Source organism: Felis catus, chromosome A1 (genome assembly GCF_018350175.1).
Source record: "Felis catus isolate Fca126 chromosome A1, F.catus_Fca126_mat1.0, whole genome shotgun sequence".
NCBI classification, from domain to species: domain Eukaryota; kingdom Metazoa; phylum Chordata; class Mammalia; order Carnivora; family Felidae; genus Felis; species Felis catus.
Window position 1 is genome coordinate 81,958,054 of NC_058368.1, and position 26,796 is coordinate 81,984,849.

A 26,796-nucleotide genomic window follows, 5' to 3' on the forward strand; every position below is an offset into this window, starting at 1 on the left:
GGCCACTGCCATCTTACAGCGGAAGGACGGCAGCTCCGTGGTCGTGGCTGTGGCTATTTCCACTCCAGGCCACTGCAGTTTGTGGCCTGCAGTAATACAAGAGGGAAGGGGCCTACCCACGAGCTCCGAGTGGAGCGCTTGGCCTGCCCTCACGCCCGGCAGCCCAGGGACTTATGGCAGCAGGGAGACCAGAGCACCCGCGGCCGGGTCGCTGGCTGGGACGACTCTTAAGAGCCCACCCCCCAATGGAATGAAATTCTCCTAAACTCTCGCTCTGGGTCTTGTGTTCAAACCATCTTTGCCTCCGGGCCTCCGAGAGGCCACTGTGCCGTGGCTCTGGGTGGGGTGAAGAACCAGTCCCTCCCCCCAAGATGGCTCATCGTCCATGGAAACAGCACCTAAGGCTTGCACCTGCTTGATTGCTACACTTGCCATCATTCTGCAAACCTGTCCCTGGGCTGCGGGGGGCACCCCTTGTCTTTCTGAGAAAGTATTTCCCTACACCGCTTGGTACACCTCCTGTTCCCTGTCCCTTGTTATAGAATCAGCTTTCCTTTAAGATCCCGTGAGGCCTACGAGTCCTTTTGATATGCCGTCAGCAGTAAATACCCAGCATGTCCATTTCATTATTTTAAATTTAAAAATACATTTGCATGTGATGTCACATGGCAGGCTAAATTAAGAATTAAATTGTAAGAACCAGTGGGACAGATGCACAGTAGACTTAAGACAAATTTCTTAAGGCAGTAAGTCCGTCCTGGGTCGAATGTCAAGACGTAACTAGTCAAGTATGTCATTGTTTATAAGACTGTTGGGGCGCCTTGGGGGGCTCAGTCGGTTGAGCATCTGACTTCAGCTCAGGTCATGCTCTCGAGGTTCATGAGTTTAAACCCCAAGCTGGGCTCTGTGCTGACAGCTTAGAGCCTGGAGCCTGCTTCAGATTCTGTGTCTCTCTCTCTCTCTCTCTCTCCCCCTCCCTTTCTGCCCCTCCCCTGCTCATGTGCTCTCTCTCTCTCTTTCAAAAATAAATAAACGTTTAAAAAAAGAAGGTAACACTGTTGCAATAACATTTTTCCAAAATCTAAATAATCTCTCCAGTTCTTTTACATTTGTCTACCATGGATCTGACTCCCGCTCAGGCACGTCGCCATGTGGCAAGTGCACAAGTCAGCCTCTTTGCCGTGATGGTCATGGGCGTCTCCCCTGTGCTGGAAACTGCCCTTCTGCCCCTCTGCACATACGCTGCTCCCTGGAAGGCCTCGCCCCTGCACGGCAGGCAGCCTCTGCTCATCTTTCTCCTCCCTGCGTCCCCGCCTCCCTGCGTCCCCACAGTGTCGTTGTCCACACGGTCTCCTGCTCTGGAAGACACCACTACTCATCACAGCACATCACAGGTTCCTCAAAGTGCAGCCCATCTGCGTGTGGCAGGCACCTGGCCAGGCCCGGGCGAGACAGGTTGGCCGTAAATGTCTCTCACAGCCATCAGTCACTCCTGGCTAGAAACAGGAGAGTCCCCAGACACAGGATAGTTTTGAAGAAATAGATAAATTATTTTTAAGAACTGAAGTACCTGCGAATGTGCCCTGCGGGCCATCCGTGTGGTCCGGGAGGACCTACCTGTGTTGGGGGGAGGTGGGGACAGAGCTCTCCACCTGCCAAGGGCAATCGCGGTTTCCTTTGTCATTGGCTTTGTGACCAGGTGGACTTCTAAAACATGCTGACTCATCTTTAAAACTTTGTTTTGTGAAATCATAACCGAAAAGTTGCTGTTTGAGTTTTAATGTTTGCACAGATTCGTACGTAATAAAAATACAGGTTTTTGAAGTATCTTTCTTCCTAGAAGTCTTGGGGTTCCCCAGTGGTGGTTTAGAAATTGTCGAAGTTAACATTTTCCCAGCAGAATCACCAAGAACTCTCGGTAGCTTCAATTCTTTCTGATGTAAGAATGCATTGATCATATAGGGCCAACCATGCTGTGCGTGTACTCAGCACGTGTCCTGGGACTCTACCGCGCTCCCGCCGCTGTATGAGGCTTTGGGTGTTGGGGGTATCAGCAGGGAATGAGCTGGAAGTATCAGCCAAGTGGGGTGCTGACAGTTGACAGAATGCCGTGATACGGGATATGACCAGAGGTGGCCAACACCCAGGGGGAGCCCGAGGCGGTGCCGACCCATCCCGCAGGGAGCTCAGGAGGCTGTGAGGCAGGCCCCATTGCCTTTCTTGTGCGTGTGCCATTTCCGAGCCAGGGTGTGGGGTGTGACCACCGTGGTGCTGCCGTGGGGACAGGAGGCAGGAGACAGAGCAGGCACACCAGTGCCAACGCCCGGTGCTGTGAACCTGCACCACCGGCTGCGGCTGGCCTGTGCTCCACCGGGGGCTTTGGGGAAGCCAGGCCAGCACCCTGGAGAGGGTGTGTTCCCCTGCCCTGCACTGTGGACGGTCCCCAGGGCACCTGGGCCACCAGCTGCCGCAGGTGCGATGAAAGCAAGCTGGTGGCACCGAGGCTCCATCTCCAAATGTGTCTGGCCACCCGAGTGAGACACGGCACTTACATAACATGCTGTAATGCGGCTGTTCCCACCACCATGTGGGCAGCTCGTGAGCAGAGCCCCCCTGTTGTGAGGTATTCTTTCTCCTTGTTGGATGCCTTCAGCTTGGCTTGAAATAGAACACAGGGAGGGGCGCCTGGGTGGCGCAGTCGGTTAAGCGTCCGACTTCAGCCAGGTCACGATCTCGCGGTCCGTGAGTTCGAGCCCCGCATCGGGCTCTGGGCTGATGGCTCAGAGCCTGGAGCCTGTTTCCGATTCTATGTCTCCCTCTCTCTCTGCCCCTCGCCCGTTCATGCTCTGTCTCTCTCTGTCCCAAAAATAAATAAACGTTGAAAAAAAAAAAAAAAAAGAAATAGAACACAGGGAGGCAAAACCCAGAGTCCCCAAAATCAGATGTTCTGTGTCTGCGTCAGCTCTGAGGTGTTGGGGGCAATGGGCGCTTGCCTGTCACGTCGTGGTCACAGCCGATGGCCTGTCATGTTGTGGTCATAGCCAGTGGCCTGTCATGTGGTCACAGCCAGTGGCCTGTCACAGTCGTGGTCACAGCCAGTGGGCTGTCACAGTCGTGGTCACAGCTGGTGGACAAAGGTGGAAACAAGGAGACATAGAATGAGTATACATTGGTTCAAAGTTTGCACCATCCTCGGATGAACAAACCTTTTGAGAACTACCTGAGCTAGGATTCCGTTTCACACATTAGCCCACCTGTCCTAGACCACGTGTGTGTGAGAGTGTGTGTAAGCATTTGGGTATTTATAACAGTGTACGGGTTTACGTTTTGAGCTAGCCCAGTTCAAGCTCCGTCTATACCGTAGAGCATGCTGCTGAAGAAGGTTCCGGCTCTAGGCATTCTTAGTCTGCGCGGGGCAGGAATGTGGTTCTTGCCGGGAGGCCCTTGTCATCCGTGCATGCAGACAGGGTGCAAGGCGACATATCCGGCGATGCAGGGTCTTTAGGGCATCCAGTAAATATGCCACACATGGCAAAATAATACTGCATTAAACAAGGTAGTGAGTTCCTGCCTTGTGCCACTTCCTGGAGTCTAAGCACAAGGTGCTGAGCACTGATGGTGAAGACAAAGCAGTGTGAGCCCCAGGAGGGCTTCCCGGTGGAGGTGACACTGGACAAGAGTCAGAAGGGGAGGAGGAGCTGTTCAGCAGGGAGAGGACGATGAGCATGCCCCTTGGAGTGTAAGCAGAGGTGGGAGGTCAGGGGGTGCAGGGGTGAAGGGCAGGTTAGCAGGCGGGGGCATGTCCAGGTTGCAACCTCACCCAGGGGTCAGGAACAGAGTGGGCCGTTGGGAGGTGCAGTACTGACCACGGCATGGCCAGCTGTCTCTGAACCAGCCTTCGTGTGTCCCACATACTTCCGCAGCCGAGAGGAGCTCACAGGGCACGGAGCCCGCGGAGGCCGGAGGGAACAGGGCTGGGCCCGTTCTCGCCGCACCGCAGGGGGAGAAAGCAGGTAGCCCAGGGCAGGGCAGCTGGGGGTCATCAGCCTGGCACACCAGTGGGTGGGTCCTGGGGGTGGGGACAAGTCCATGCAGAGTGTTCCGGAAGGGCGTGTGGACAAGTGTCCTTCCTTCAAATTTGGCCCTTCCTACATATTTTTCATTGAAACGTCTGTTCTTGCATGATGTTCGCAAGTGTCCCCAACACCTACCGAAGGGGTGGCCTTCGCTGCCCCTGTCTGGAGCCCCTGCATCCAGACCTCATAGGAACAGCCTGGCAGCGAGAGGCCTGTGCTCGCTGCCAGCCTCCCCAAGTTGTGCCCTGGGGTTATCAGTACACACACCTGTGCTCGGTTTCTGCCATTGCCAGGCAGACGGAGTCGGTCAGGCTGAGCTGCTCCATTTTATGGATTAACTGTGTAACGCGGGCCGGACAACTGTGCTCTGAGCACACCTTCAGAGAGTTCCTTGAACTGGAGACAGGTTTCAAACAGTGTTCCCCAGAGCACCAGGATTCTGGACATTCCAGTGTATGGGTCGGCGTCAGCTGTGCATGTAGATGCACACGCGTCTCTAGGAATGTTGATCCAGAAACCACTTAACTCTCTGTCTCCAGATGACATTTGTGTGGCCATCACACTGTGCATGTCCCTTAGTCAGCCAAGGTCAGCCCCAGAAAATAAACAATTTTGTTTCAGTGTCTTAGAAACCTACTACAACCCTTTTATGGTCACTGGATTACTAAGTTACAAAAAGATGTTATTTTGTAGCCCTCATCCCCAATCCTCTATCTAGTTACTTCTGTTTTGCTTTATGTATATTTTTGAGAGAGAGACAGAGCACAAGCGGGGGAGGGGCAGAGAGGGGCAGAGAGAGAGGGAGACACAGAATCTGAAGCAGGCTCCAGGCTCAGAGCTGTCCGCACAGAGCCTGACACGGGGCTCGAACTCACGAATCACGTGATTGTGACCTGAGCCGAAGCCGGACGCTCAACCGACTGAGCCACCCAGGTGCCCCCTGTTACCTCTGTTTTTAAAATATGACTTTAATGTTGGTATTTCCCCAGCTCTCAGTTCAGAGAGTTGGTTCCAACCCAGAGAAGGTTTAATTACTGCTTTTTGTGGTCGAAGTATGTGTTTGTGTAGGTCGTTTAACGCCTTCTCACGTGACCGCTTCCGTGTTGAAGAATCGGGGACCAAAGCAGAGAGGAGGCAGGGGAGGGAGTGTTTTCCGCCTTCAGCAGCGGGATCTATGTGCCTGGAGGAGAAATGAGGGTGATGAAAACCATCTTGAAATTTAGAAAAAATGGCTCACTGTCATCTCTGCAGGGAGACTTTTAAGGAGCTTTTTCCTTAAATAGTGGCAGCCAGTTTCCCAGAGGCCAGTGACAGGTTCGAGCAGCCCTCTCGTCACAGGTGACCCAGAACCTGCCCATGGGCTCCCACCTTCGGTGTCGTTCCTCTGAGTCATTTCTGTTCTGCTCAGAGGAGCCAACCCGCATGAGTGCCACCCAGACACTGGGGACCTGGCGCCCTGCTTGGGGGCTGCCTCCACCACTCCCCTCTGGGCCGCGCCGTGGGTGCCTGGCACAGAGCGGGACAGCAGACGGGCGCGGGCCACACGAGGCTTCCCCCCCCCCAACCCCCTGAACGAGGCTGAATGTGGAGGCTGTGGGTGGTGCCAGACATGGCTCTCTCAGCACCTCCCTGCCCACACACCACACTGCTTAGCAGGCACCTGTCCCCGGGGGCGGTGCAGAGGCCCACCCAGAGGCCACAGATGGCTGAGCGTGGGCGCCGGAGACAGCGGGGCCCTTGCAGAGGCTCAGGGGCCCCCCGCCAGAGACACAACCTGGGGTCCCCAGTGACAGGTGGTTCCCACGTGCCGGCGGCCAAAGGTGGAAGAGGAGCTACGGGGGAAGGTGAGGCGCTCACTGTGGCCCGTGGGCAGTGTCATGCAGTGGGACCGGCTCACACGGCTTCCAGGCAGTCAGGGGCAGGGCCACCCGAGGACGGTCACTGGTCATCGGTGGCCTTGGGCCGTGGGGATTTGTGGGGCACAGAGACCAGAGCAGAAAGTGGAGTTGCAGGGATGTAAGCCGTGTGCTTGAGGGCACAAGCCTGAAGCGAGGCAGGGGGCAGGTGGCTTGCTTGTGGACTGAGGCCCTTGGGAGCCAGGCGGGTATCCCAGCAGGAAGCACGGACAGGTATACAGGCTAGGCCCTGAAGGGGGCCATGAGCAGGGTGGGGCTGAGGTCAGGGAGGCCACTGTGGCCGGCTCTGGACTCTGGTTTGTTTGCGGGGTTGGGGAAGTCTCTGGAAGGTTTGCACAGGATGTGTCATGACACAGTGGACCTCATAGAAGGGTCAAGGTGGCACTTCTGGGGGGAATCGGCTCAGGGCAGCAGTGGGGGGTGAGGAGTAGGGAAGCCAGCGATAGAATCTGGGGGTGTCCCGGCTGGGGCACAAAAGGAAGGGGTGGCTAGGAGAGCCCTGGGCGTGTGCCAAGCGCTGACCAGTCATGGGTACTGACAGGCGCTGGCCTGGGCCACCCAATGCCTGCGGGCCCAGACCTTGGTCCAAGCCCTTCTCTTGCTCTCACACAGAGATCAGGTCTGGCATCAGAGGCTCAGGGCTGTCAGTGCAGTTCCAGCCTCGGGGCCTTGGGGGTGAGGCCAGGGCCCCACATTCAGCTATTCGCACCTGGTGGCACTGAGGCCTGTGGGTGGGGAGTAAAGCTATCCCAGGATCCCCGATCCTGTTCTCCCCAGCTTCTCCGGGGATGCTCCAGGCCCTGTGAGACCCTCTGGATCAGACACTCCACAGGGCCGTGGAGTCTGAGGGCTGCGTGGGGTGGGCCATCCAGGGCGGTGCATGTGAAAGGAGAGGGGCCACCCTCAGACAACCACAGCCCTGGTCCATGCGTCTTCTCAAAGCCACCGGAACCACACAAGGACTGAACGTGGTTTATGTTCCCTAGTGAGGCCCTCAGGTACCTTTTGTTCCTAGAGTTTTGTCAGACCCGGTGTTCCCAGACTCCGGGACGGGCTTGGTCAGGAGGAGGAGGCCAGGCTCCCTCCCACCGGGACAGCTACACTATGGGCTCCTCGTCTCAGGCTCGATTCCGCTGGCCAGGCTGAGAGCGGTCTGGGCCTGAGAGCGTGGCCCAGGGTGTGGCCGCAGCCTGAGCATCCATCAGCAGGTGGACAGGTGAACAGGCTGAGACACACAGGAAATATAGAGAGGGGCACATACACAGCCAGGACACCCGGGCCAGCCGTCTCTCCTGCCGCGCCCCTTCCTGCCCCTCCGATGTGGGGCCTTGGGCTGTGCTGCTCCTTACCGTACATCGTATTTTAGCTGCACTGGGCCTAGTTACCCAGAAATCAAACTCAGTTCCTTCAGAATGCCTTCTTGTAGTAATGGGGGCTCCCTGGGCATCAGCACCTGGAAGTATCGGCATGTGGAGTAGGCTTTCAGTGATATGTGTCACACCACGTTGTTGAGGCTTTGTGCGAGCACCACATTAGGTGCAGTAGGAGTGTGCACTGGGGGAGGCACTGTTTTGTCCCTGTTTCACAGACGGGGAAACAGAGGCACAGGGAGGTGAGCAGTGTACCCGAGGTCACACACCGTGTAGGCAGAGCTGGCAGCCAAAAAGACTCCTGTCTGCGGTGCGTGCGCTAGGGCGCGAGCTCCCATGTATGTTTTGGAACACAGCTTGTGTCTATATGGCTTTGTTTTTCTTTGACAAGCATCTTGGTTCCCTGGGGCTCTCATCACAAGTGCCACAGACTGAGGGGCTGGAAACAACAGAGAGCCACTCCCGTCCTCACAGTCTGGAGCCCGAGGTCCGAGGTGAAGGGGCCTACAGGTTGGTTCCCTGGGGCCATGCGGGAGACCCTGTCCCTGTCCCCAGCTTCTGGCAGTGTCTGGTGATCTCTGGGGCCCCTGGGCTTATGGACACATCCCCCGTCTTTGCCTCCATGTTGGCACGGCATCTCCCTGTGTGTCTGTGCCCAAGTGTCTCCTTCCAATAAGGACTAGGCATATTGGGTTGGGGCCACACTGACCTCACATAAACTTGCTCACTTCTGTAAAGGCCTTTTCTCCAAATATAGTCACATCCTGAGGCACTGGGGTTTGGGCTTTAACACGTGACTTTGGCAGGACACCTTTCAGCCTGTAACTAGTGTAATAAGCTTTTGACTTTATAGCTGATAACGAACGTGACGTAGCTGCAGAGGCGGTGTGACTTTCTCCTGGTAAGACGTGGGACGTGTCTAACAGCCCAGCGTCAGCAACCACGCGGCCTCAGTGAGTGCCCTTCTGCCTGGACCACACATCCACTGCAGCCATGCGAGGACCCCGCATCCAGCAGTGCGTCTGCCCACACGCCTCTCTGTTCTCTTGCAGGCGTCCTTCCCGGCAAACCTCCAGCTCGTCCTTGTCCTGCGCCCAGCGGGGTTTTTCCAAAGGACCCTCTCTGACCTCGCTTTCAAATTCAACAGAGATGACTTTAAGATGAAGGTGCCGGTGAGTGGCCTGCCGCGGCTCTGTGGGCAGAACGGAGCGTGACCACGTTCTTGGCCCACGCAGCTGATCGAAACTCTTCAGGTGCTAAGCCCAGCGCCAGGGGCGTGCCCAAGCGCACAGCAACCCCGCTGGGCATTGCCCCTTCATTCCCTAGCGCTCCCCAGGGCTGACATCCACCCTGTGCCTCGGGTGATCCCTGTGGAAGTGCAGGTGCTTGTCAGAGCCACAAATCTAGAACATTCTTACTGAGGGTCAGGCCGAAGAACGAGAGCCCAACAGGCTGAGAGCCATCATCAGCCTCCTAGTGAGAAGCAGCCAGGAAGCCCAGGAAGCCTATTTCCCGTGAAGCCTGCTTGCACCCCGCGTCACGACAGTCACTGTGGGAGCAGCGCGGGGCAGGCTGCCAGACAACGCCCAGGAAGCCTTTGTTTTCCGTGAATTAGTTTGCACACAAGCCCCCAGCTTGTGACCTCGCCTTGAGACCACCTCAACAACGCCCACCAGGTTGCCTTCAAGGACCTGAGCGCCCATGACGGTGGTTGTCCGTGACACCTTTACCTGTTCCTCGGTGCACGGGGTGGGGTGCTCTGCCTGGTCAGGGGCCATGAGTGAGGCGCCCCTGGCCCTGTGGGTGAGTCGCATGCTGCAACCCTGACCCCCGGGCTTCGGGTCTTGGAGAAAACCCATGCACCTGCGGTGTTTGCAGCACCGAAACGCCTTCATTTCTGACAGCCCATTTCCTCGACGGTTAGGGACAAAACCAGAGACACCGGCTGAAAGTTAGTGGCCTGGCACTGAAATCACCAGATGTGCTCTGTGCTCCCACCAGGACCCAGTCTCCTCTGATGGCCACCTCTCAGCCCCAGGGGAGCGTGACACCCACGTCCAGCCACTGGGCACGTGAACCTCGTTAACAACAGGTCTCTACGCAGACCTGTGGCGTTCAGTAATCAACAACACACAAGGGGGCGCCAGGCTCCATCTGGCCAGAAGCTCTCAGGACCTATTTTGTAGGACCTTAGCATCTGGCTGACAGCTTACAAAGCAAAGGCTGTATTTTTACCCAAAACTCACCAACAGAATGTCCTCAGAAAGGACAAGAGAAATAGACCAATGAAAGCAAGCCCTGTGCAAAGAGCTTCCTCAGTCCCTGAAGCCACGTGTCCCATGGAAGGGCACGGCCCTGACTCTGGTGATGTCTGTAGTGACTTTGCTGGGCTTTGGTGGGAACAATGACAAAACCATCCTCTTTCAAGTCAGAGCACTGCTCAGTGACCACCGCGAGCTCCCTGGCGGATGCCTGACGTGGGTGGTATGCCCAGCTCTGTCAGGGTTCCAACACCTTCCCTCCGTGCTGAGGCCCATCGTCACAGGCCCATTTCACAAAGGGGTAAACTGAGGCACAGAGAGAATAAGTGACTTGCCTGACGCCAACCAGCCTGGAAGTGGTAGAGCTGGGGTTTAAGCCCAGGTCCAAAGCCAGGCACCTCCTGTCCACACTGCCACCATTAGTGACCAGCGGGAGAGCTTTTCTCCCCCGTCCGCTGGGTGGTCTCTTCACGGGGTGGCTTTCTTCCTCCTCTAGGTCATAATGCTGAGCTCAGTGCCAGAGTTACACGGTTACATCGACAAGTCCCAACTGACTGAGGACCTGGGCGGGACCCTGGACTACTGCCACACGAGGTGGCTGTGTCACCGCACGGTGAGTCGTCCCGGGCTGCCCGCACGCGGGTGCTGGCTGTGGGCGGTGGGTCTCCTTAACCCTGAGTTAATCGGCCAAATAGCTTTTGCACTACGATGCTGCCTTTTCCAAAGCCGTGTTCCCAGTAACCTCACTTCTGTTCCCCAAGAATGAGGAGATGGTCTCAGTGGACCTCAGTCATCTAAAGAAATAACATGAGTAATAAGTTCGGGAGTGGCTTTCTCTGGGCTCAGAGACCAAGAAACAACAGCCCTGCGAGGGGTGGGGGCGGATGTGGCCCTCGGGCCTCTCTTAACTGGGCAAGGGGAGACTGGGCGCAGAACGACTCTGGCTGATGAAAGTGAACGCAGAGAGTGTCCAGTACGTTTCTGAAGCCACCAGGCCTGGGGTCTGGTCTAGGTGTGACTGCGGCTTGCTGTGGTCCTGCCCTCTCTGATGACGCCCGAGCCCCTGCACCAGACACCTGCCTCCCAGTGCAGCTTGGTGATGGTGTTTTCCTTCTTCCCCAGGCGATCGAAAGCTTCGCCCTCATGGTCAAGCAGACTGCTCAGATGCTGCAGTCCTTCGGGACCGAGCTGGCCGAAACGGAGCTGCCCAATGACGTCCAGTCAACAAGCTCGGTGCTCTGCGCTCACACGGAGAAGAAGGACAAAGCGAAGGTACGTGTGGCTTCTGTGCGAGGCCGCTAAGGGGAAGCAGCCCCGTGGGCATTGGGCAAGACAGGCCGAGGCCGTTCCCAAGATGCCTGGGGCAGGGGACCTGGCGAGCGCTCCCAGGGGAACTGAACGCACTCCTTTCTAAAAGCGGCTCGTGGTCAGACTGAGGGACATGGAGCCTGAGTGCAGCCAGGGGCCGCAGCCTCGCTCTAATTGGGCGTCCGAGGTGCCGGGGCTGCAGGGCCGCTCGCCAGGCGGGTCTGCCGCTTATGAGCGCGAGCAAGGCAGGACTCCTGCCCCCAGTTCCCAGGCGGCAGGCCGGGTCATGGGCCGCCTTGGGCGACCGCAGCCCACAAAGCAGCGTCCGTGCTCCAGTACTGACCCCGTGCCCAGGGAGCCTGTGCCGGGTGGGGTGTGGCTCCGGGTCAGTGGTGGCCGTGACCCCCTCGCTGGTGGTCCTTGGGGGCGGCCCCCAGCCCGAGAAGCCTGCCCTCTCTTTCACTCCCGGCGGTGGGGACACTGTGGGATCAGGCCCACAGAGGTCTGGTTTCCTGCTATCTCTTACCTCATCCACCAACCCCGAGCAACCTGTAGCCTTAGCTGTGCCCCAGCCACAGTTGGGGGAGTCTTCCAACACCTGCCGTCCTTCAGTGGCTCTAGGGGAACGAGGGAGTGAGCGTGGGGTGCCAGGCCCTGTGCTGTCCCCGCAGGAGGACATGAGGGCGGCCCTGGACGAGGGACAGAGCCTCCTGCAAAGCGTCAGAGAGCCCCTGGCCAAGGGCGGGGGGCGGAGCCTGAGCCAGGACCAGCTGGACAATCAGACCACCGTGCAGAGGTGAGGGCCCGAGCCGGGGGCAGGGCATGGCCACGGACTGGGGACAGAGTGACAGGCGGCAGTGACCCCCATCCCCTCATCCTCATGGGAAGAAAGGGGGCCGCAGGTCCTTACCACTGAAATGCTCTTCTTCCATATCCTGAAGAAAGTGGCTGTTCTGGGCAGGAAAATTTCTCAGAGCGAACAGCGCTTTTCTGCAGCCTGGGAGACATTCAAGGGAGTCCGTGGTGACAGGGTCTTACCAGCCTCATGGAGCCTCTCCCCTCCCCACCTGCCCAGCCCTGCCCACCCGCTGGTGTGCCCGTGAGGAAGGGACCCGCCAGCTCCTGCCCCCCACTTGAGCCTCGGGTCTTCTCGCCTTCCCTGTGAAGGGGACCGCAAGCACGTCCTCCCTGGGCCCCCGCTGTGCGGATACTTGCCATCCCTAACACCGCATGGCGCCCCGGAACGCCCGCAGCTCTATGCATAGGCCAGGTCCTTGTTTGGGGAGGAGGCGGGCACAGGAGCAGAGCCTCTGGACGGCTTGCTGGTGACACCCAGGCCACCACAGGCTGACCCAGGCCCAGGTTCACACACCGGGCCAGTGCTCCATGCTGGGGATGTGGGAGGCCCCGGGGGACGTGGGGGAGGCTGGGGTGAACCCCAGTGCTGACAGGGTAACACGCACAGGGTGGCATGGCTCTGGCCTGGGAGCCATGACCGCGAATGGTGGCAGCTCACTGTGCCCTCCGTCCCGAACCCAAGTCAGATGTGAGAAGCGCAGAGCACTGTCACATCAACCTTGTAACACACTAGTCCCTTCCCCCGAAACACGTCCCCTCTGGCACATTTGGCCTGCGAGTCCCATGTCCAGGGCCTGAGAGAGAAGGCGAGGGTCCGGGCAGCCCTGGAGATGGAACCCGCGCCCTGCACCTCGCACCCGCTCAGACGGAGCCTCACCCCTGCCCAGGCTCCTGGCCCAGCTGAATGAGACCGAGGCCGCCTTCGATGAGTTCTGGGCAAAGCACCAGCAAAAGCTCCAGCAGTGTCTGCAGCTCCGGCACTTTGAGCAGGACTTCCGAGAGGTGAGTGGTCGAGGTGGGGGTGCCTGGCGCTCCGGCCACAGGAAGCTGCTGCGCGCTGAGCTGCCCTGGTGACGGTGGCGCCACACGGAGCCGCGAGACTGGGTGGGACGAGACCTTGGAACGCGTGGCGAGTGAGCCGTTGCGCACAACAGGTTACCAGACCCCCGTCGGCATGCACTTCCTTCCGTGTTCCCCAGGGACGCGTCCAGGAGCCATGCATATGCTCCTTTACCAGCGTGCATTTGTCTGCGCCTGCTGTGTGCTGGCCCGGAGCCCCATCCTGCCCATACTGGGTGGCACGAGGGTCAGGACAGGGAGGCGTGGTCCTGGCATTAATCGTCAGCGTTGGGGCTCCACAGAAGCCCACTGCTCAGTCATTTATGCAGGGTCAGGACACGGACACATCTGCGTGCCCTCACCTCACCATGGAACGACATTTTCCCTGGGCCTTCTGGTCAGGACTGGGGGTGGGTGGGGGGTGGGATCTCAAGGGCATGAAACGAGTAACAACACCAAGCCCGGCACTAAGGCTGTTGTAGGGCTGTGTGCAAGGGCAGGTTCCGACACCGCCCCCCCCCCCCCCCCCCCCCCGCCACCGACCAGTCCTGAAATGTCATGTTTCAGAAAACATGGGATTGGCTCAGTTAGCGCTCACTGCCAAGCTTGGGCAGGCACAGGGAGCCAGCCTCCCTGACTTGGACCAGAGAGGTCTCCCGCCAGCCCCTGTGAACAGCAGGCCGTTGGGGGCGCATGGAGAGCATGGTCGTCCATGACGTACTTCTGCAGGGGCTGAGGAAGGCTGGCCAAACAAGCTTTCTATTCGGGGATGGTTGCAGGTTTGTGTGCATTGTGAAATAATCCAGCAAGACCTCACGTGCCCTCAATCCAGCTTCCCCCAGAGGACACATCTTGCAAAATCGTGCTCAGCATCACAGTGTGGACATTGACACTGACACACTCAGCACACAGAACATTCTGTCCCAACACAGACCCGTGTTTCCTTCTTACAGACACTTTCCTCCCACCCCGCCCCAGCCTGCCCCGTTCTGAACTCCTATCCCTCCCCCTCCTGAGCCCCCAAACCCTCCTGAACCCCCACCCCCTCCTGAATCCCATTCCCTCCCACCCCTCCCCCTCCTGAGCCCCCAACCCCTCCTGAACCATACCCCTCACCCCTCCCTCCTGAACCCCCACCCCATCCTGCACCCCTGATAACCTCTGATCTCCCTGTTTCCATATGCTATCATGTCAAGAATGTTCTAGAAGTGGCGCCACGCATACTTGGCCTCCTGGCTCTTTTCAGGCAGCGCCATCTGTTACATTCCCTGGAGATGGAGGCAGGTGTTTCGTCTTTGCTCTTGTCCCCGCTGAGTAGTTAGTGTTCTGGGCCGTGGACCAGCCACGGTTTAACCGTCCTCCTGTTGAAGGACACCTGGGCTGTTTCCAGGACTTTGCTACCATATAAAACGTGCCACTGTCCATGTGAACACAGCTATCATTTCCCTGAGGTAAATGCTCAGGGGTGCAGTTGGGGGTCGTGGTTGCTGATGTTCAGCTTTCTGAGAAGCTGCTGACGTGTCCCCAGAGCGCCTGCACCTGTGCGCCCAGTGGTGCGCATGAGGACGTGGCTCTCGCATGCCCGCACTGTGCCCGGTGGTGTGCATACCTTACACGCCTACTCTGGGGGTATGGGGGACGACTCACTGTGGCTCTGCTGTGCGTTTCTCTTGGCTGGCGATGCGAACCGGCCTGCCTGCACTCGTGGCCGTGTCTGTCCTCCTGGTGAAGTGCCTCTTCTTCCTGGTTGCCCGTTTGTGACCCTCGTCCTGGGTGGGGGTGGGGGTTTTACTCCTGTGACTTGGGAGTTCCCTATATGCGTAGGTCCTGGCCCCGGCCAGACCTGCGGTTTGAAAATCTGTTCTTTAGTTTGTCCCTGTGTCTCAGCCTCTGACAGCACTTTTCACACGGCAAAGGTTTTAATTCTGATAAAGTCTCGTTTACCAATTTTTTTCTTTTAAGGATCACACTTTTGGTTCATCCCATATCCTAGGTCCCAACCATGTTCTCCTCAGCTTTTCTTCCTAAAAGGTTTATAGTTTTACGGTAAGTCCGTGATCCATTTTGAGTTAACTTTTGTGTAGGGTGAGAATCAGGTCCTGGTTCAGTTGTTTTTTGTTTTTTTTTAACATTTTTATTTATTTTTGAGAGACAGAGTGTGAGCAAGGGAGGGGCAGAGAGAGAGGGAATCACAGATTCTGAAGCAGGCTCCAGGCTCTGAGCTGTCAGCACAGAGCCTGACGTGGGGCTCAAACTCATGAACCGTGAGATCATGACCTGAGCCAAAGTTGGACACTTAACCGACTGAGCCGCACAGGCACCCCTATTGTTCAGTCTTTAATCTTGGGATGTCCAGGGGCTCTGGTGCCGTTGTCGAAAAGGCTGTCTCTTCTCCACGGGAGAAGAGAAATCATGTCAGAAAGCCATTGGGCAGGTCTGTTTGGGTGGGTTTCTGGGCATGCACCCCATCCATCTGTCAGCACCTCGCAGTCTCGGTGACCATGGCTGTGCGGTGAGTCTTGAAGTCAAGTGCACAGTCCTTCTGTTCTCTCCCAGAATTGGCCTAGCTCTGCTTCTGCTCTGCCGGCTGCATTTATGTTGTAAGATCTTGCCTATATCTGCGTGGCTCTGCTGGGGTCTTGATAGGAACTGTGGTAAACCTGTATTTTGGGGAGAGTCAGATCTTTCCTACAGCGAGTCTCCCCATCAGTGAACGCAGTGGGTCTGTGTTACCTTGCATTTAGATTTTCTTAGAGCTTTTTCATCAGTATTGTACAGTTTTCAGCAAACCATTTCAATACATGTTCTGTTTGATTTACACTTAAGTATTTCATTCTTAAGCAATTGTAAATGGTGTTTTAAATTTTGGTGTTCATGTGTTCATCACCATAGGTAGAAATACAACTGCTTTTTGCGTGTCTATCTTGTCTCCTGAAACCTCGCTGATCTCACTTTTTCCAGGAGTGGTTTCGTAAGAGTTCGGGGATTTTCTACATAACGGAGTAGGTCATGTGCAAACAGGGATGGCTTGGTTCTTTCCGTTTCCATCTGATGCTTTTTGGTTGTGTTTGTATTTGTTCAGTTGTGTGTTAGTTTTGCTGTCTTGCACCGGCTTTATGACTGGTGAGAGTGGACACTCTTGTTCTCACCGATGTCACAGCTGTCCTTAGGCTGCAGGACTTGTGTGGAGGCTCCTTGTCATGCTGAGGGCATGTCCCTCTGCCCGGTTTCCCGGGAAGGACCTGGCTCTTCTGTCCTCCCTCCTCTCCTGCTTCAGGCAGGGCCTCCATACCTGACATGGGCCCGGGCCTCCTGCCCCTCCTGTGTTCCAGGTCAAAGCCTCCTTAGACGCGCTGGCCCAGAAGATAGCGACCTTCACGGATGTGGGCAACAGCCTGGCACACGCAGGGCATCTCCTGAAGGACCTCACCAGCTTCGAGGAGAAGTCCAGCGTAAGGACAGTGGTGTGGGCCATTGTGGGCAGGAGACAGCCTACGGGGAGTGCTCAGGGCACCACCAGGGTCACTTAGGAAGGCGGGGGAATGGGGCTGTCTCGCCATCCGGTGGGGGGCGTCCGCGGGTGGAGGGACGGAGCCCCTTCCGCTCTCACTCCCACCCTGACGGATCCTGCCCAGGAAATCGCACCTGTTGCTCTAACAAACCCAAGCTGAGCCATGTGCCTGGGGTGGCTCCCACGCAGGTGTCTGTAGAGCGGGCCCTCGCACTGGCCCTGGAGGGTGAGAAGCTCATTGACAGCAGGCACTATGCTGTGGACTCCATCCGCCCCAAATGCCATGAGCTCCAGCACCTGTGCAACCAGTTCGCGGCAGAGGTCGAGAGGAGGAGGGAGCTGCTCAGCAAGTCCCTGGAGCTGCACAGCCTCCTGGAGGCGGTGAGACCCCTCCCCATGCCCTCCTGGTCCCGCATGGTCCCCCTCCCCACACCTGCCCCTCCCACGTGGACCGCAGTCACTGGCTGGAAGCTGACCCCACGCCCTGCTGTCCATGGGCCTGTCTCGAGGCCCAGCCAGTCACAGATGCCCATTTCTAGAATTCACTTGCCACAGCTGATACATCTTGCCGAGGACCAGAAATTCTCTGCACTTGGCCCCTCTGTCCTCTGTGTGAACGAGTCCAGGCCGGATGACGCACGTAGCCTTGGGGTGCCGTGTAGCTGGGTTGCAGAGATCCCCAGAATCGTGGCGGCCGCCAGTGGGACGGGAGGGCCCCGGCCTAGCACGCGTAACACACACGCCAAGACCCAGCCTCTGACAGGCCCGCTCTCTCCCTCTGCCGTGCTTGGCGTGTCCAGTCCATGAAGTGGTGTGATGAGGGAATCTACCTGCTGGCCTCACAGCCTGTGGACAAGTGTCAGTCCCAGGAGGGTGCTGAGGCGGCCCTCCAGGAAATTGAGAAGTTTCTGGAGACTGGCGCAGAAAACAAGATCCAGGAGCTCGACAGAATCTACCAGGACTATGAATCCGTCCTCACCACAGACCTGATGGTAAGTGGGGCCCATGCTCGTGGTGGGGGCAGGGGCGGCCGCCATGAGCTCTTCCGGGACCCTGGGTGTCTTGAGGCTCAGCTTCCCCTCAGCACAGGATTCCGTGACCCGGCGGCCCTCCTGTGCCTGGGGTCTTTCCCTGCAAGACCACCACTGGGGGCGCCCCCACCCGGTTTCCCCAGCACCCCGCCTCCTGCATGCCCCCCTGTACATCGCGCCGACCCCAGCCCCCACTGCCGCCCAGCCGGCTGCCCACACCCCCAGGGCACCCACAGGGTCACACCCTTCCCGCAGGGAACGTGTGGGGGCCACGTGTCCCTCCCTTCCAGCTGACTCTCCTCAAAGCTCCAGGTCCTGCATTCCATGGGGTCCCACCCCTCCCTCCTGCGGCGGGGTGGGGGTGGGGGGAGTGCAGGGTTGCGCCCTGGCGGCTAGCTGTGACACTACAGCCCAGCCTCTAAGGAGGCCAGGCCTCTCACTTTGCTGGCATCACTGGCTCATGAGCCCACACACCTATCCCTTCAGGAGCACGTGCAGAAGGTCTACCAGAAGCAGGAGGGCACGGAGGAGATGTTCCACCGGAGACAGGCCAGCCTGAAGAAACTGGCGGCCAAGCAGACACGGCCCGTGCAGCCGGTGGCCCCCCGGCCAGAGGCACTCACAAAGTCACCCTGCCCCTCCCCAGGTGTGCACAGCCACCACCCCTCCCGTCCACGGTGGGCCCTCACCCAGTTTGTAAATGAACTTTTATCGGCACAGGGCCAGTGTGTGCTGAGTGGTTGGGGCAGAGAGGGGGTGGCCCATGGACTAGGACATCCACTGGCTGTCCAGGGACTTTTCCCCAGTTAGCATTCCGGTCTCTGCCCCAGCCCATCTGTCCTCAGTACTGTTGCCAAAATGGTTCTCCTTCAGCATCTCTGACCACAGCCCAAAGCCCCCGAGGCAGCAGCCCCTCATGGGCTCCTTGGAGCCCCTCCTGCAGCGGCACCTGCCCGCCGTCCTCTTTGGGGCTTTGGCAAGTGGGCCGCAAGTTGGTGAGACTGTGGAGAGCCGGCCCCCTCCCGCCACCTGCTGCAGCATGTGGCACCCATCAGAAGGGACCCTGGCCCCTGGCCCGGTGGTGTCCGGGTCCCTCGTGCTCACGGACTCCGTGCTAGCCTGTGCGGCCGGCCATCTTCCCGCTCACCTGTCTCCCACCTGCTCTCCTCTTTCTCCATGTTTCTCTGCTTTCCTCGCCCTTCTCCAGGGGACTTGCTTCTTTTCTCTCTGAAAGTTCAAAGTAACCCCAGGTGCTCCCAGGTCCAGTCCTTCCTCTCCAGGCAGTAAGGTATGAAGCCACGTCTTCCTTCCCCACTTCTTTCCAAACCAGGCAGCCGGAGAGGCTCTGAGAACAGTCCTGAGGGCAGCATGCTCCGGAGAGGGCCCTACAGGAGGGCCAAGGTGAGGCCACAGTCCATGCTGCCCCCACAACAGCTGCCCGCCATCGCGGTCCAGCACCACCAGGCTCCCCCTGCCCTGCCTGTGCCGTGGGACCTCAGATTCCTCCCCAGATGGGGAATGAGGTGGGGCTCCTTGAAGTCAGGATGCCAGGCTGCACCTTCTGGCATCTGAATGCTCAATGCGCTCGTCTTTCCCCAGAGCGAAGTGACTGAGAGCCGGCAGGGCCGCGGCAGCTCCACAGGTGACGAGGAGGAGAGCCTGGCCATCTTGCGGAGGTGAGCGGCTCTGGTCCAGACACGGCAGGTGCGACCCTGTCAGATCTCCGCCTTTGGCCGCAGAGAATCCGAGTGCAAAGAAGCCAGAGCTGGCGGATAGTCAGCTTCTACCCCAAAGCTGGCGTCCTGGCGTGGACACATGTGCGCCACGCTGTGGACAGATGTGCGGTCCACTTCTGGAACCAGGACTGATCCGGTTTCTCCTAGAAAAGCCTGTTGTCCCTGGACCCTCAGGCAGGACTCTGGTGACTTGAAATGGCTCGTGTCCCCCTTTCTCAAGCCGTAGGTGACAAGACTGATTCCACAGAGACAGGCGCATAGCCACGGCTCCTCAGTGGGCTGCACCCGTGTGCTGGCGCCCTCTCTCTTCTCCCACCACACCTGCTCCGAGCATCTTCTCTCTGTGCCCTTCCTGCTCTAATGCTTTCTCCGCTGTCTGTGCCCCACTCACAGGCATGTGATGAATGAGCTCTTGGACACGGAACGGGTGTACGTGGAAGAGCTGCTCTGTGTCCTGGAGGTGAGTCTGCAGGGGTGGGGGGATGGCCAGGGAGCCCTGGGGCCTGTAGGCCCGCCCACCCCATGCAGCAAGGGTGAGAGGATGGTGGTGGCTTTACTCGCACGGCCCCACCAGCGGGACCAGGGACAAGGAGATTGAGGTACTCGGCTCAGGGACCCACTCCAGCAGCACATGGCTGACCCCAGGAGTGTGGCGGGAGCGGGAGGCTGCGTGTGACTCCATTGCAGGAAGAGCTGAACCGTCTGGGTCTGGGTGGAGGCAGAATGGAGGCCCCGGAGGACTGTTGCCAGCAGGGCAGGGGGCTTCTGGGCACTGGAATGTTCTGGATTTTGGTCTGGGTGGTGGTTACAGGGGTGTAGACATTGAAATGAGTCATCAAGGAGTACCCCCAAGATTTCTCTCCTTCATACAAGTTACGTGAATCCTCAAAGTTAAAAAGCAGAAGGACAGATCCCCCCCACCCAAAACAGATGGTGCTGTTTGTAGCTCACGCACATTGGTCGGCACTTGCTGCCTCGTGGTCGTCCTAGAAACGGCCGGTGAATAAATATGGATGGATTCACTTTCTAAAACCTGAGAGGCATCCTCTCCCCGCGGGCCTCCCTCCAAGCACGTGATGGAGGCCGCGTTCCGACCCCTCCCCTCCACGCAGGGCTATGCCGCCGAGCTGGACAACCCGCTGATGGCGCACCTCGTCTCACCCGGCCTCCAAAACAAGAAGGACATTTTGTTTGGAAACATGGAAGAGATTTACCACTTTCACAACAGGTCAGGCCCTCCCCTGCCCACCCCCTGCTGGGCAGGGTCTGCCTCTAGAGCAGGCCCCTGTGGTGAGCAGGAACCAGTGGGCTCGGGGGCACGGCACCCCCAGGCTGGTTCCCGCGGCCCACCCGCCAGCCCGGAGATGTCGGATGCCCGGTGCTTGGAGGATGCAGGAGCTGCCGGCCCACTCCCGCTGGCCAATAGGGGCCGGTCTGCTTGGCATGAGCGTTGGGCCCTTTGGGGCAACCCCGAGGCCACACTGCCCAGCCAGGTGCATTTCGTTCCCAAGCCTGTTCTTGAAAAGGAGGCAACGGCAGACATCCCTATCCTGCCCTTCTCCCCTCGTGAGCGCTGTCTGTGGCCACCGTGGCTCCGGGGGCAGAACAGTGGTCCTTCTGTGGCTGTTCATCCCTGGCTCCTCACTGCAGTTTGTGGGAGCTTGTGGGGCAGGACGCGAGGAGGTGGATGCAGGGTGCATGGGGAGGGGGCAGTCACACAGACGGCACAGGCCCTGCCCTCCTCTGAGCTTCTTGTGTCTGACCACATGCTTTCGCCCCTCGGTCGCTAGTGTCTCTCACCCACTGGTTCACAGAGGAGGCACCGGTCTGCAGCCGGGCCCTCTGGACCCCACCCCTTTCCACAACGGAGGCACATGTCAGGTGGCCTGGTCCCTCAGTGTCCTTGGCTCACCCCAGCCTCCGCCCTGGGTCCCTAGTGGCTCTAAGCCACGGTGCTAGTGTTGTGAACTGACCCCAGGGAGCTCTCCCTCCCAGCAGATTCACCCCAGGCTCCGGCTGGGCATCTGGGAGTGTCCCTGGGGCAGAGCTACCTGTGTGGGCAGGGCTTTCACAGCTGGGCCTCATGCCTTTGTGTCTGTTGAAAAGGAGCTGTCCCAAGTTCTGTGTGAACACCGATGTCAGAAACATGAAGGGACCCATGAAGGGGCCAGAGTGCATAAACCTGAGAGTTTGCTTCAGCCAGGACCCAGGAGTGACCCGTGTGGTCCGCAGACTATCCAGACTTAGAAATAAAAGTCATCAGGAAAATAGTATCTGTTGATTTGTTATAGGAAGTGTCTCCTTTGGGTTGCTCATCGCATGACCTAATGCAAACTTTCTTTGTCTAGAATATTCCTGAGGGAGCTGGAAAACTACACTGACTGCCCAGAGCTGGTTGGAAGGTGTTTTCTGGAACGGGTATGTGCTGTTTCAACATGTGCTTGATGGTGCCTTACTTGTTAAAATAATAATGACTTTAATGTGTTTTTGTTTTGTTTTGAGAAAGAGTATGGGGGGCGGAGAGGGGCAGAGAGGGAGGGAGACACAGAATCAGAAGCAGGCTCCAGGCTCCGAGTTGTCAGCACAGAGCCCAACGCGGGGCTTGAACTCACAAACCATGTGTCATGACCTGAGCTGAAGTCAGACGCTTAACCGACTGAGCCACCCAGACTCCCCAATAATGAGTTTAAACCTTATCACAGTCTCCTTCTAACCAACTGAAATGACAAAGTTTCACTCTGTTCCTGGTTTGCCTGAGAGGATGTGATACTTTCTGGAAGGGCCAAAAGTATGTTTTTTCTTAAGTCCAAAAAGTTCAAAAAAGGGAAAAAGTATAAAACATCAGCATTTCGAAATGCCAGATTTATAATGCGTCTGTCTTGCCTGCACACGTTAGACAGAGCTGAACTTTTCTTGAGGTGGTATTAGTGTCATGTCTGGTCTTTCCCTGGTCACCCCTCTCTGCCCACCCCCATACTAGCAGGTGTGGGACGGGTCCCCTTATCTTTCTCCCTTTGAAACTGCAGACGGCCCCTCTTCCAGGCAGGGAGAAGCAGTGGGAGAGGACAGGGCGTCTCCTCAGGCCAGCTTCACACACTGCTCGCTGAGCAGTGTGGCAAATGTAGCGAAAGTGAAGCCATTTTCACAAAATGAGATGGAGGCTGAGACGCGTCACCATGAACTAGGGCCATCGGGCAGAAGGAAGGAGAAGGGGCCACATTTGTCCTCCGACCCTGCCTGCTCACTGGGGCGCTTCTGGGTGCTGTTTGAAAATTGGGGCGGAGGGTTCCTTCACACTGCAGGTCAGTGGTTCTCAAAAGAGGCCCCCTGGCCGACAGCACCAGCATCCCGGGATCTTACGGGGAATGCAGGTTCTCAGGTCCCGGCTGCAGCTGCTGAAGCAGAACCTGAAGTGCGGCTCTGTGTCGTAACAAACCCGCAGGCGGTCCTGGTGCACACGCAGGTCTGCGCACAGGCCCTGCGTGTTCTTCCCCTGGAAAGCTGGCGTGCACTTTCAGTCTGTTATCCTCACGGCACAGAGCCAGCCGCGTGGTGCTAACCTGTGTGAAAGGCGTCTCAGGACTAGCGCAGCCCTGAGCAGTGGTCCCTGGGGGAGCCATTTCACAGCTGCCCCACAATGAAGGACGCAGTGTCTGTGGTGGAGAAGGGTGCACGGGGTGCGGGGCTGTCAAATCGCACCCCGAGGCACTCTGCGACGTGCACTCTGTCCCCGGCTCAGATGGAAGAGTTCCAGATCTACGAGAAGTATTGCCAGAACAAGCCTCGCTCTGAGAGCCTGTGGAGACAGTGCTCCGACTGCCCGTTTTTCCAGGTGTGTCTGGGGACCCTCCTAGTGAGAGTGCTGTCTCCTCATTAGCTGACTATCACACAGGGAACAAGAGGACCCTGTAAAGAGGTTTCTGGGACTTGCAGGAATGCCAGAGGAAGCTGGACCACAAGCTGAGTCTCGACTCCTACCTGCTGAAGCCAGTGCAGAGAATCACCAAGTACCAGCTGCTGCTCAAGGTGACGTGCCCGCAGCCGCCTGTCGCCCCTGCTGCACCCTCCCAGCCCCGCACCCCTGCCAGGGCCCCGTCTCTTCACAGACCTGTGTGGAGGGCTCACTGTCCACCGGCCATCATTGGGGGGGGGGGCGGGGAGCACAGAGGTGACCAGATGGGCAGACTCGTGGAGCACACACTTGCCACTCGCCCTGGGCCGTGCGCTCACACACAGTCCTCCCTGCAAGGCCGGCCCCCATGCGCAACCCGGTGGACGTGAAGGGCGTGCCTTCAGCTGTCCCATGTTTGGGGGTGCCAGGTTGGAGACAAAAGAGTACCCAGGTCTAGGAGTGGGAAGGCGGGAGCTGCACAAGGGGCCTCGCCCCATCCAGGCCTGGCCGCCTGGCTCAGGAGGCGTCCCTGTGTGCAGCGTCAGGCAGGACTATGGGAGTGAGGCACGAGGCGGCGGGCCTGGGGGTGGCTTCCTGAGCTGGTCTGAGGCCCGCGCCCCTGGCAGACCCACCACGAGCGGCCTTGTCCGCGGTGCCAGCTGTGCAGGGAGCCGTGCTGCATGTCCTGAGGGTCCAAGCATGGGCACGCAGCACGGAGCAGAGCGTCCAGTGCCCTGCGGGTATGTGAACGCGGCCTCGTCCCCCAGGAGATGCTCAAATACAGCAAGAGCTGCGAGGGGGCTGAGGACCTGCAGGAGGCACTGAGCTCCATCCTGGGCATCCTCAAGGCCGTGAACGACTCCATGCACCTGATCGCCATCACCGGCTATGACGTAAGGGCCTCCCCGTCCGCTGAGGAGCCTGGTGACGGTCCACCCACTGTCCTCGAAGAGCTGTGCCTGGGGACATCCGTGTGCGGATGTATCACCTGCATATGCTGGGGCGTGCCCTGGCGCACGGGGACATGGGAGCCTTCACACCTCCCGCACCCACACGTCCCTGCACCCGCACCCACACCCCCCTGCACCAACACCCTCGTGCACCCACACCCACAACCCCCGCACCCGCACCCACATGCCCCTGCACCTGCACCCACATCCCCCTGCACCTACACCCACATGCCCCTGCACCCATACCCATACCCCCCTGCACCTGCACCCACACTCCCCTGCACCCGCAACCCCCTGCACCCACATGCCCATGCACCCACACGCCCCTGCTCCCACACCTGCACCCCTCTGCACCCACACCCACACACCCCTGCACCCACACACCCCTGCACCAGCACCCCCCTGCACCCGCACCCACACCCCCCTGTACCCGCACCCCCATGTACCCACACCCACACCCCTGCACCTGCACCCTCATGCACCCACACCCACACCCCCTGCACCCACACCCCCTTGCACCCGCACCCACACACCCCTACACCCACGCACCCCTGCACCTGCACCCACACATCCCTGCACCTGCATGCCCCCACACCCACACACACATCCTCCCACACCCAGCAGATGGGACCTTTGTCCTAGCGGATGGTCCTCTGCTGGCACGTCCTCACCACCCAGAGTCCAGCGTGTGCATCCTGTGGGTTTGGACAGGGTGTGAGGCCGTCTCCCTGCTGGAAAGCCCCTGTGCTCCGCCTGTTCACCCTCCCTGGCCCATGACCACCCCCGGCTCCTGTCTCCCCAGTTCTGCTTTTCCCCAAACATTACATAGCAGTGGTCTATGGGACACAGCCCCCCGCCCCCAGCCCGGGCGGCCTGCTTCTGTTTGGCGACGTGCACGTAAGGCCCCACTTTGTCCTGGGCTTAGGGGAACCTGAGTGACCTGGGGAGGCTGCTGATGCAAGGCTCCTTCAGCGTGTGGACAGACCACAAGAAGGGCCACACGAAGGTGAAGGACCTGGCCAGGTTCAAGCCCATGCAGCGGCACCTCTTCCTGCACGAGAAGGCTGTGCTCTTCTGCAAGAAGAGGGAGGAAAACGGGGAGGGCTACGAGAAGGCCCCTTCCTACAGCTACAAGCAGTCCCTGAACGTGAGTGAGCCTTAGTCCCCGCAGCCTCAGCCACGCTGCCCACTTCAGGCACGGGCCACTCATCTCTGGGTGTGGGAGTCTGGGACCCCGGGCGTCCTCAGCCCCCACCCCAAAACTGCTTCCGTTGCTTCGGGGACCCACCAACACCTTTCAGGGATGGGGGGCCGGCTCTCATCCCGCGCACTCATGAGCCCATCTCCCTGCTTGGCGCTGTCAGATGGCGGCAGTGGGCATAACCGAGAATGTGAAGGGCGACGTGAGAAAGTTTGAGATCTGGTACAACGCCCGGGAGGAGGTGTACATCATACAGGTAGGGCTGGTGTCCCCGGGCCGGGTGCTGGGCACGTGTCAGAAAGGCCTGTGGCAAGAGCTGGTGTGTGTAGACTCTCCCGTGTGACTTTATCACCCGGAAGCCATTTAGGGGCATTGCCCTGGGCTGTCGCTACCCTGAACTGGGCCCAGAAGGAAGTACAGGAAACCAAGGTTAGGGTGCTCTGAGGGCGTGGCCGGGAGCACGGGCTTGCATGTGCCTGGACGGCACACCTGGGCCATGCTTATACACGTGACCGGGCTGCCTCACTGGTGAGGGCCGGAGGTGGGAGGGCATGAGTGTCCCCTGAGTCCGGTGAGCCCAGCGCCCTGTGAAGGGGTGCCCTTCACACCCAGGCACGCTGGCGGGACGTGGTGGTCACGGAGCGCCGTCACCACGCCCACCAGCACCGCCAGGCCCACGGCGATGACGTGGGTCTGCTCGGCACGGGCTCAGGCGCCAGCCCCAGAAGCTGCCAGAACAGTGGCCGGCCTGCTTCTCCAGAGTCCAGCTGCCCGCCCGTCACTCCCACAGGCCTCACACACTGCACCGAGGCCAGACGGCGGCCTGCTCCCCTCTCTCGCCCTGAGAGTTAGAGTCTACTTCAGGGTCTCGGACTCCTGTCAGACATGTCACCTGAAACAACACCCTGGGCCACTTCCCAGAGGAAGGTGCTCTCAAAGGGTGGTCTGTGCCCCAGGGTTTCCACTGAGTCAGGCGCCAGCGAGGGCGCAAAGCTGGTGGCCAGGCGGTCACAGCCTGCCGCCTGTGTGGCCCACAGACCCTTCCTGTCACGCCCATGAGGCAGTCCTAAGGCAAAGGGACCATTTCTCCTTCCTCCTGGGCAGAGCTCTTGTTATCAGTCCCCACGGTCATCCTCAGAAGCTACCAGGGTAAAAGCAAAGCGGCATCTTCAGGGAACATGCGCCCTTACCTCCTGGCTTTCCCCCTGGGGCACAGGCACCGACGGTGGAGATTAAAGCAGCCTGGGTGAGTGAGATCCGCAAGGTGCTGACCAGCCAGCTGCAGGCTTGCAGAGGTAAGAGGTCTGGGCCGCCAGCGGCTCCGCTCTGCTCCGGGCGCATTCCCACACATGTCCAAAGCAACTCCCAGATTGTTGGCTGTTGTTGGAGGTGCGGTCGTGCAGCGCAGGGTCTGTGTGTCCCTTCCCGCAGAAGCCAGCCAGCACCGAGCACTGGAACAGTCCCAGAGCCTTCCTCTGCCCACGCCGCCCAGCACCAGGTGAGGAAGCCACCTCCGCTCGGGACCATGGGAGCCTGTCCCAGAGCCTGCCTCTGCATGCGCCACTGGGTGCACACGGCCCCTTCCCTGAACCTCCTCACTGGGAATTTGCTCCAAGCCCCCGGGGAC

The 26,796-nt window shown here is 58.9% G+C and overlaps 1 protein-coding gene across 12 annotated transcripts in view; it reads left to right on the forward strand.

Annotated features, from left to right (window-relative positions):
* Nucleotides 1–26,796, forward strand: part of MCF2L (MCF.2 cell line derived transforming sequence like) — a 132,751-nt gene that overhangs the window by 97,913 nt on the left and 8,042 nt on the right. For all 12 annotated transcript variants that reach the window (XM_019829755.2, XM_019829789.2, XM_019829754.2 and 9 more), the window contains 21 exons: nucleotides 8,415–8,534; nucleotides 10,120–10,236; nucleotides 10,746–10,895; nucleotides 11,603–11,727; nucleotides 12,677–12,791; nucleotides 16,181–16,300; nucleotides 16,549–16,740; nucleotides 17,160–17,351; nucleotides 17,877–18,036; nucleotides 18,721–18,791; nucleotides 18,990–19,066; nucleotides 19,520–19,586; nucleotides 20,239–20,354; nucleotides 21,475–21,544; nucleotides 22,866–22,958; nucleotides 23,060–23,152; nucleotides 23,786–23,911; nucleotides 24,894–25,115; nucleotides 25,333–25,425; nucleotides 26,386–26,464; nucleotides 26,601–26,667. In XM_019829755.2, coding sequence (XP_019685314.1) covers nucleotides 8,415–8,534; nucleotides 10,120–10,236; nucleotides 10,746–10,895; nucleotides 11,603–11,727; nucleotides 12,677–12,791; nucleotides 16,181–16,300; nucleotides 16,549–16,740; nucleotides 17,160–17,351; nucleotides 17,877–18,036; nucleotides 18,721–18,791; nucleotides 18,990–19,066; nucleotides 19,520–19,586; nucleotides 20,239–20,354; nucleotides 21,475–21,544; nucleotides 22,866–22,958; nucleotides 23,060–23,152; nucleotides 23,786–23,911; nucleotides 24,894–25,115; nucleotides 25,333–25,425; nucleotides 26,386–26,464; nucleotides 26,601–26,667 — 2,465 coding nt within the window. The remainder of the gene's footprint in view (nucleotides 1–8,414; nucleotides 8,535–10,119; nucleotides 10,237–10,745; nucleotides 10,896–11,602; nucleotides 11,728–12,676; nucleotides 12,792–16,180; nucleotides 16,301–16,548; nucleotides 16,741–17,159; nucleotides 17,352–17,876; nucleotides 18,037–18,720; nucleotides 18,792–18,989; nucleotides 19,067–19,519; nucleotides 19,587–20,238; nucleotides 20,355–21,474; nucleotides 21,545–22,865; nucleotides 22,959–23,059; nucleotides 23,153–23,785; nucleotides 23,912–24,893; nucleotides 25,116–25,332; nucleotides 25,426–26,385; nucleotides 26,465–26,600; nucleotides 26,668–26,796) is intronic.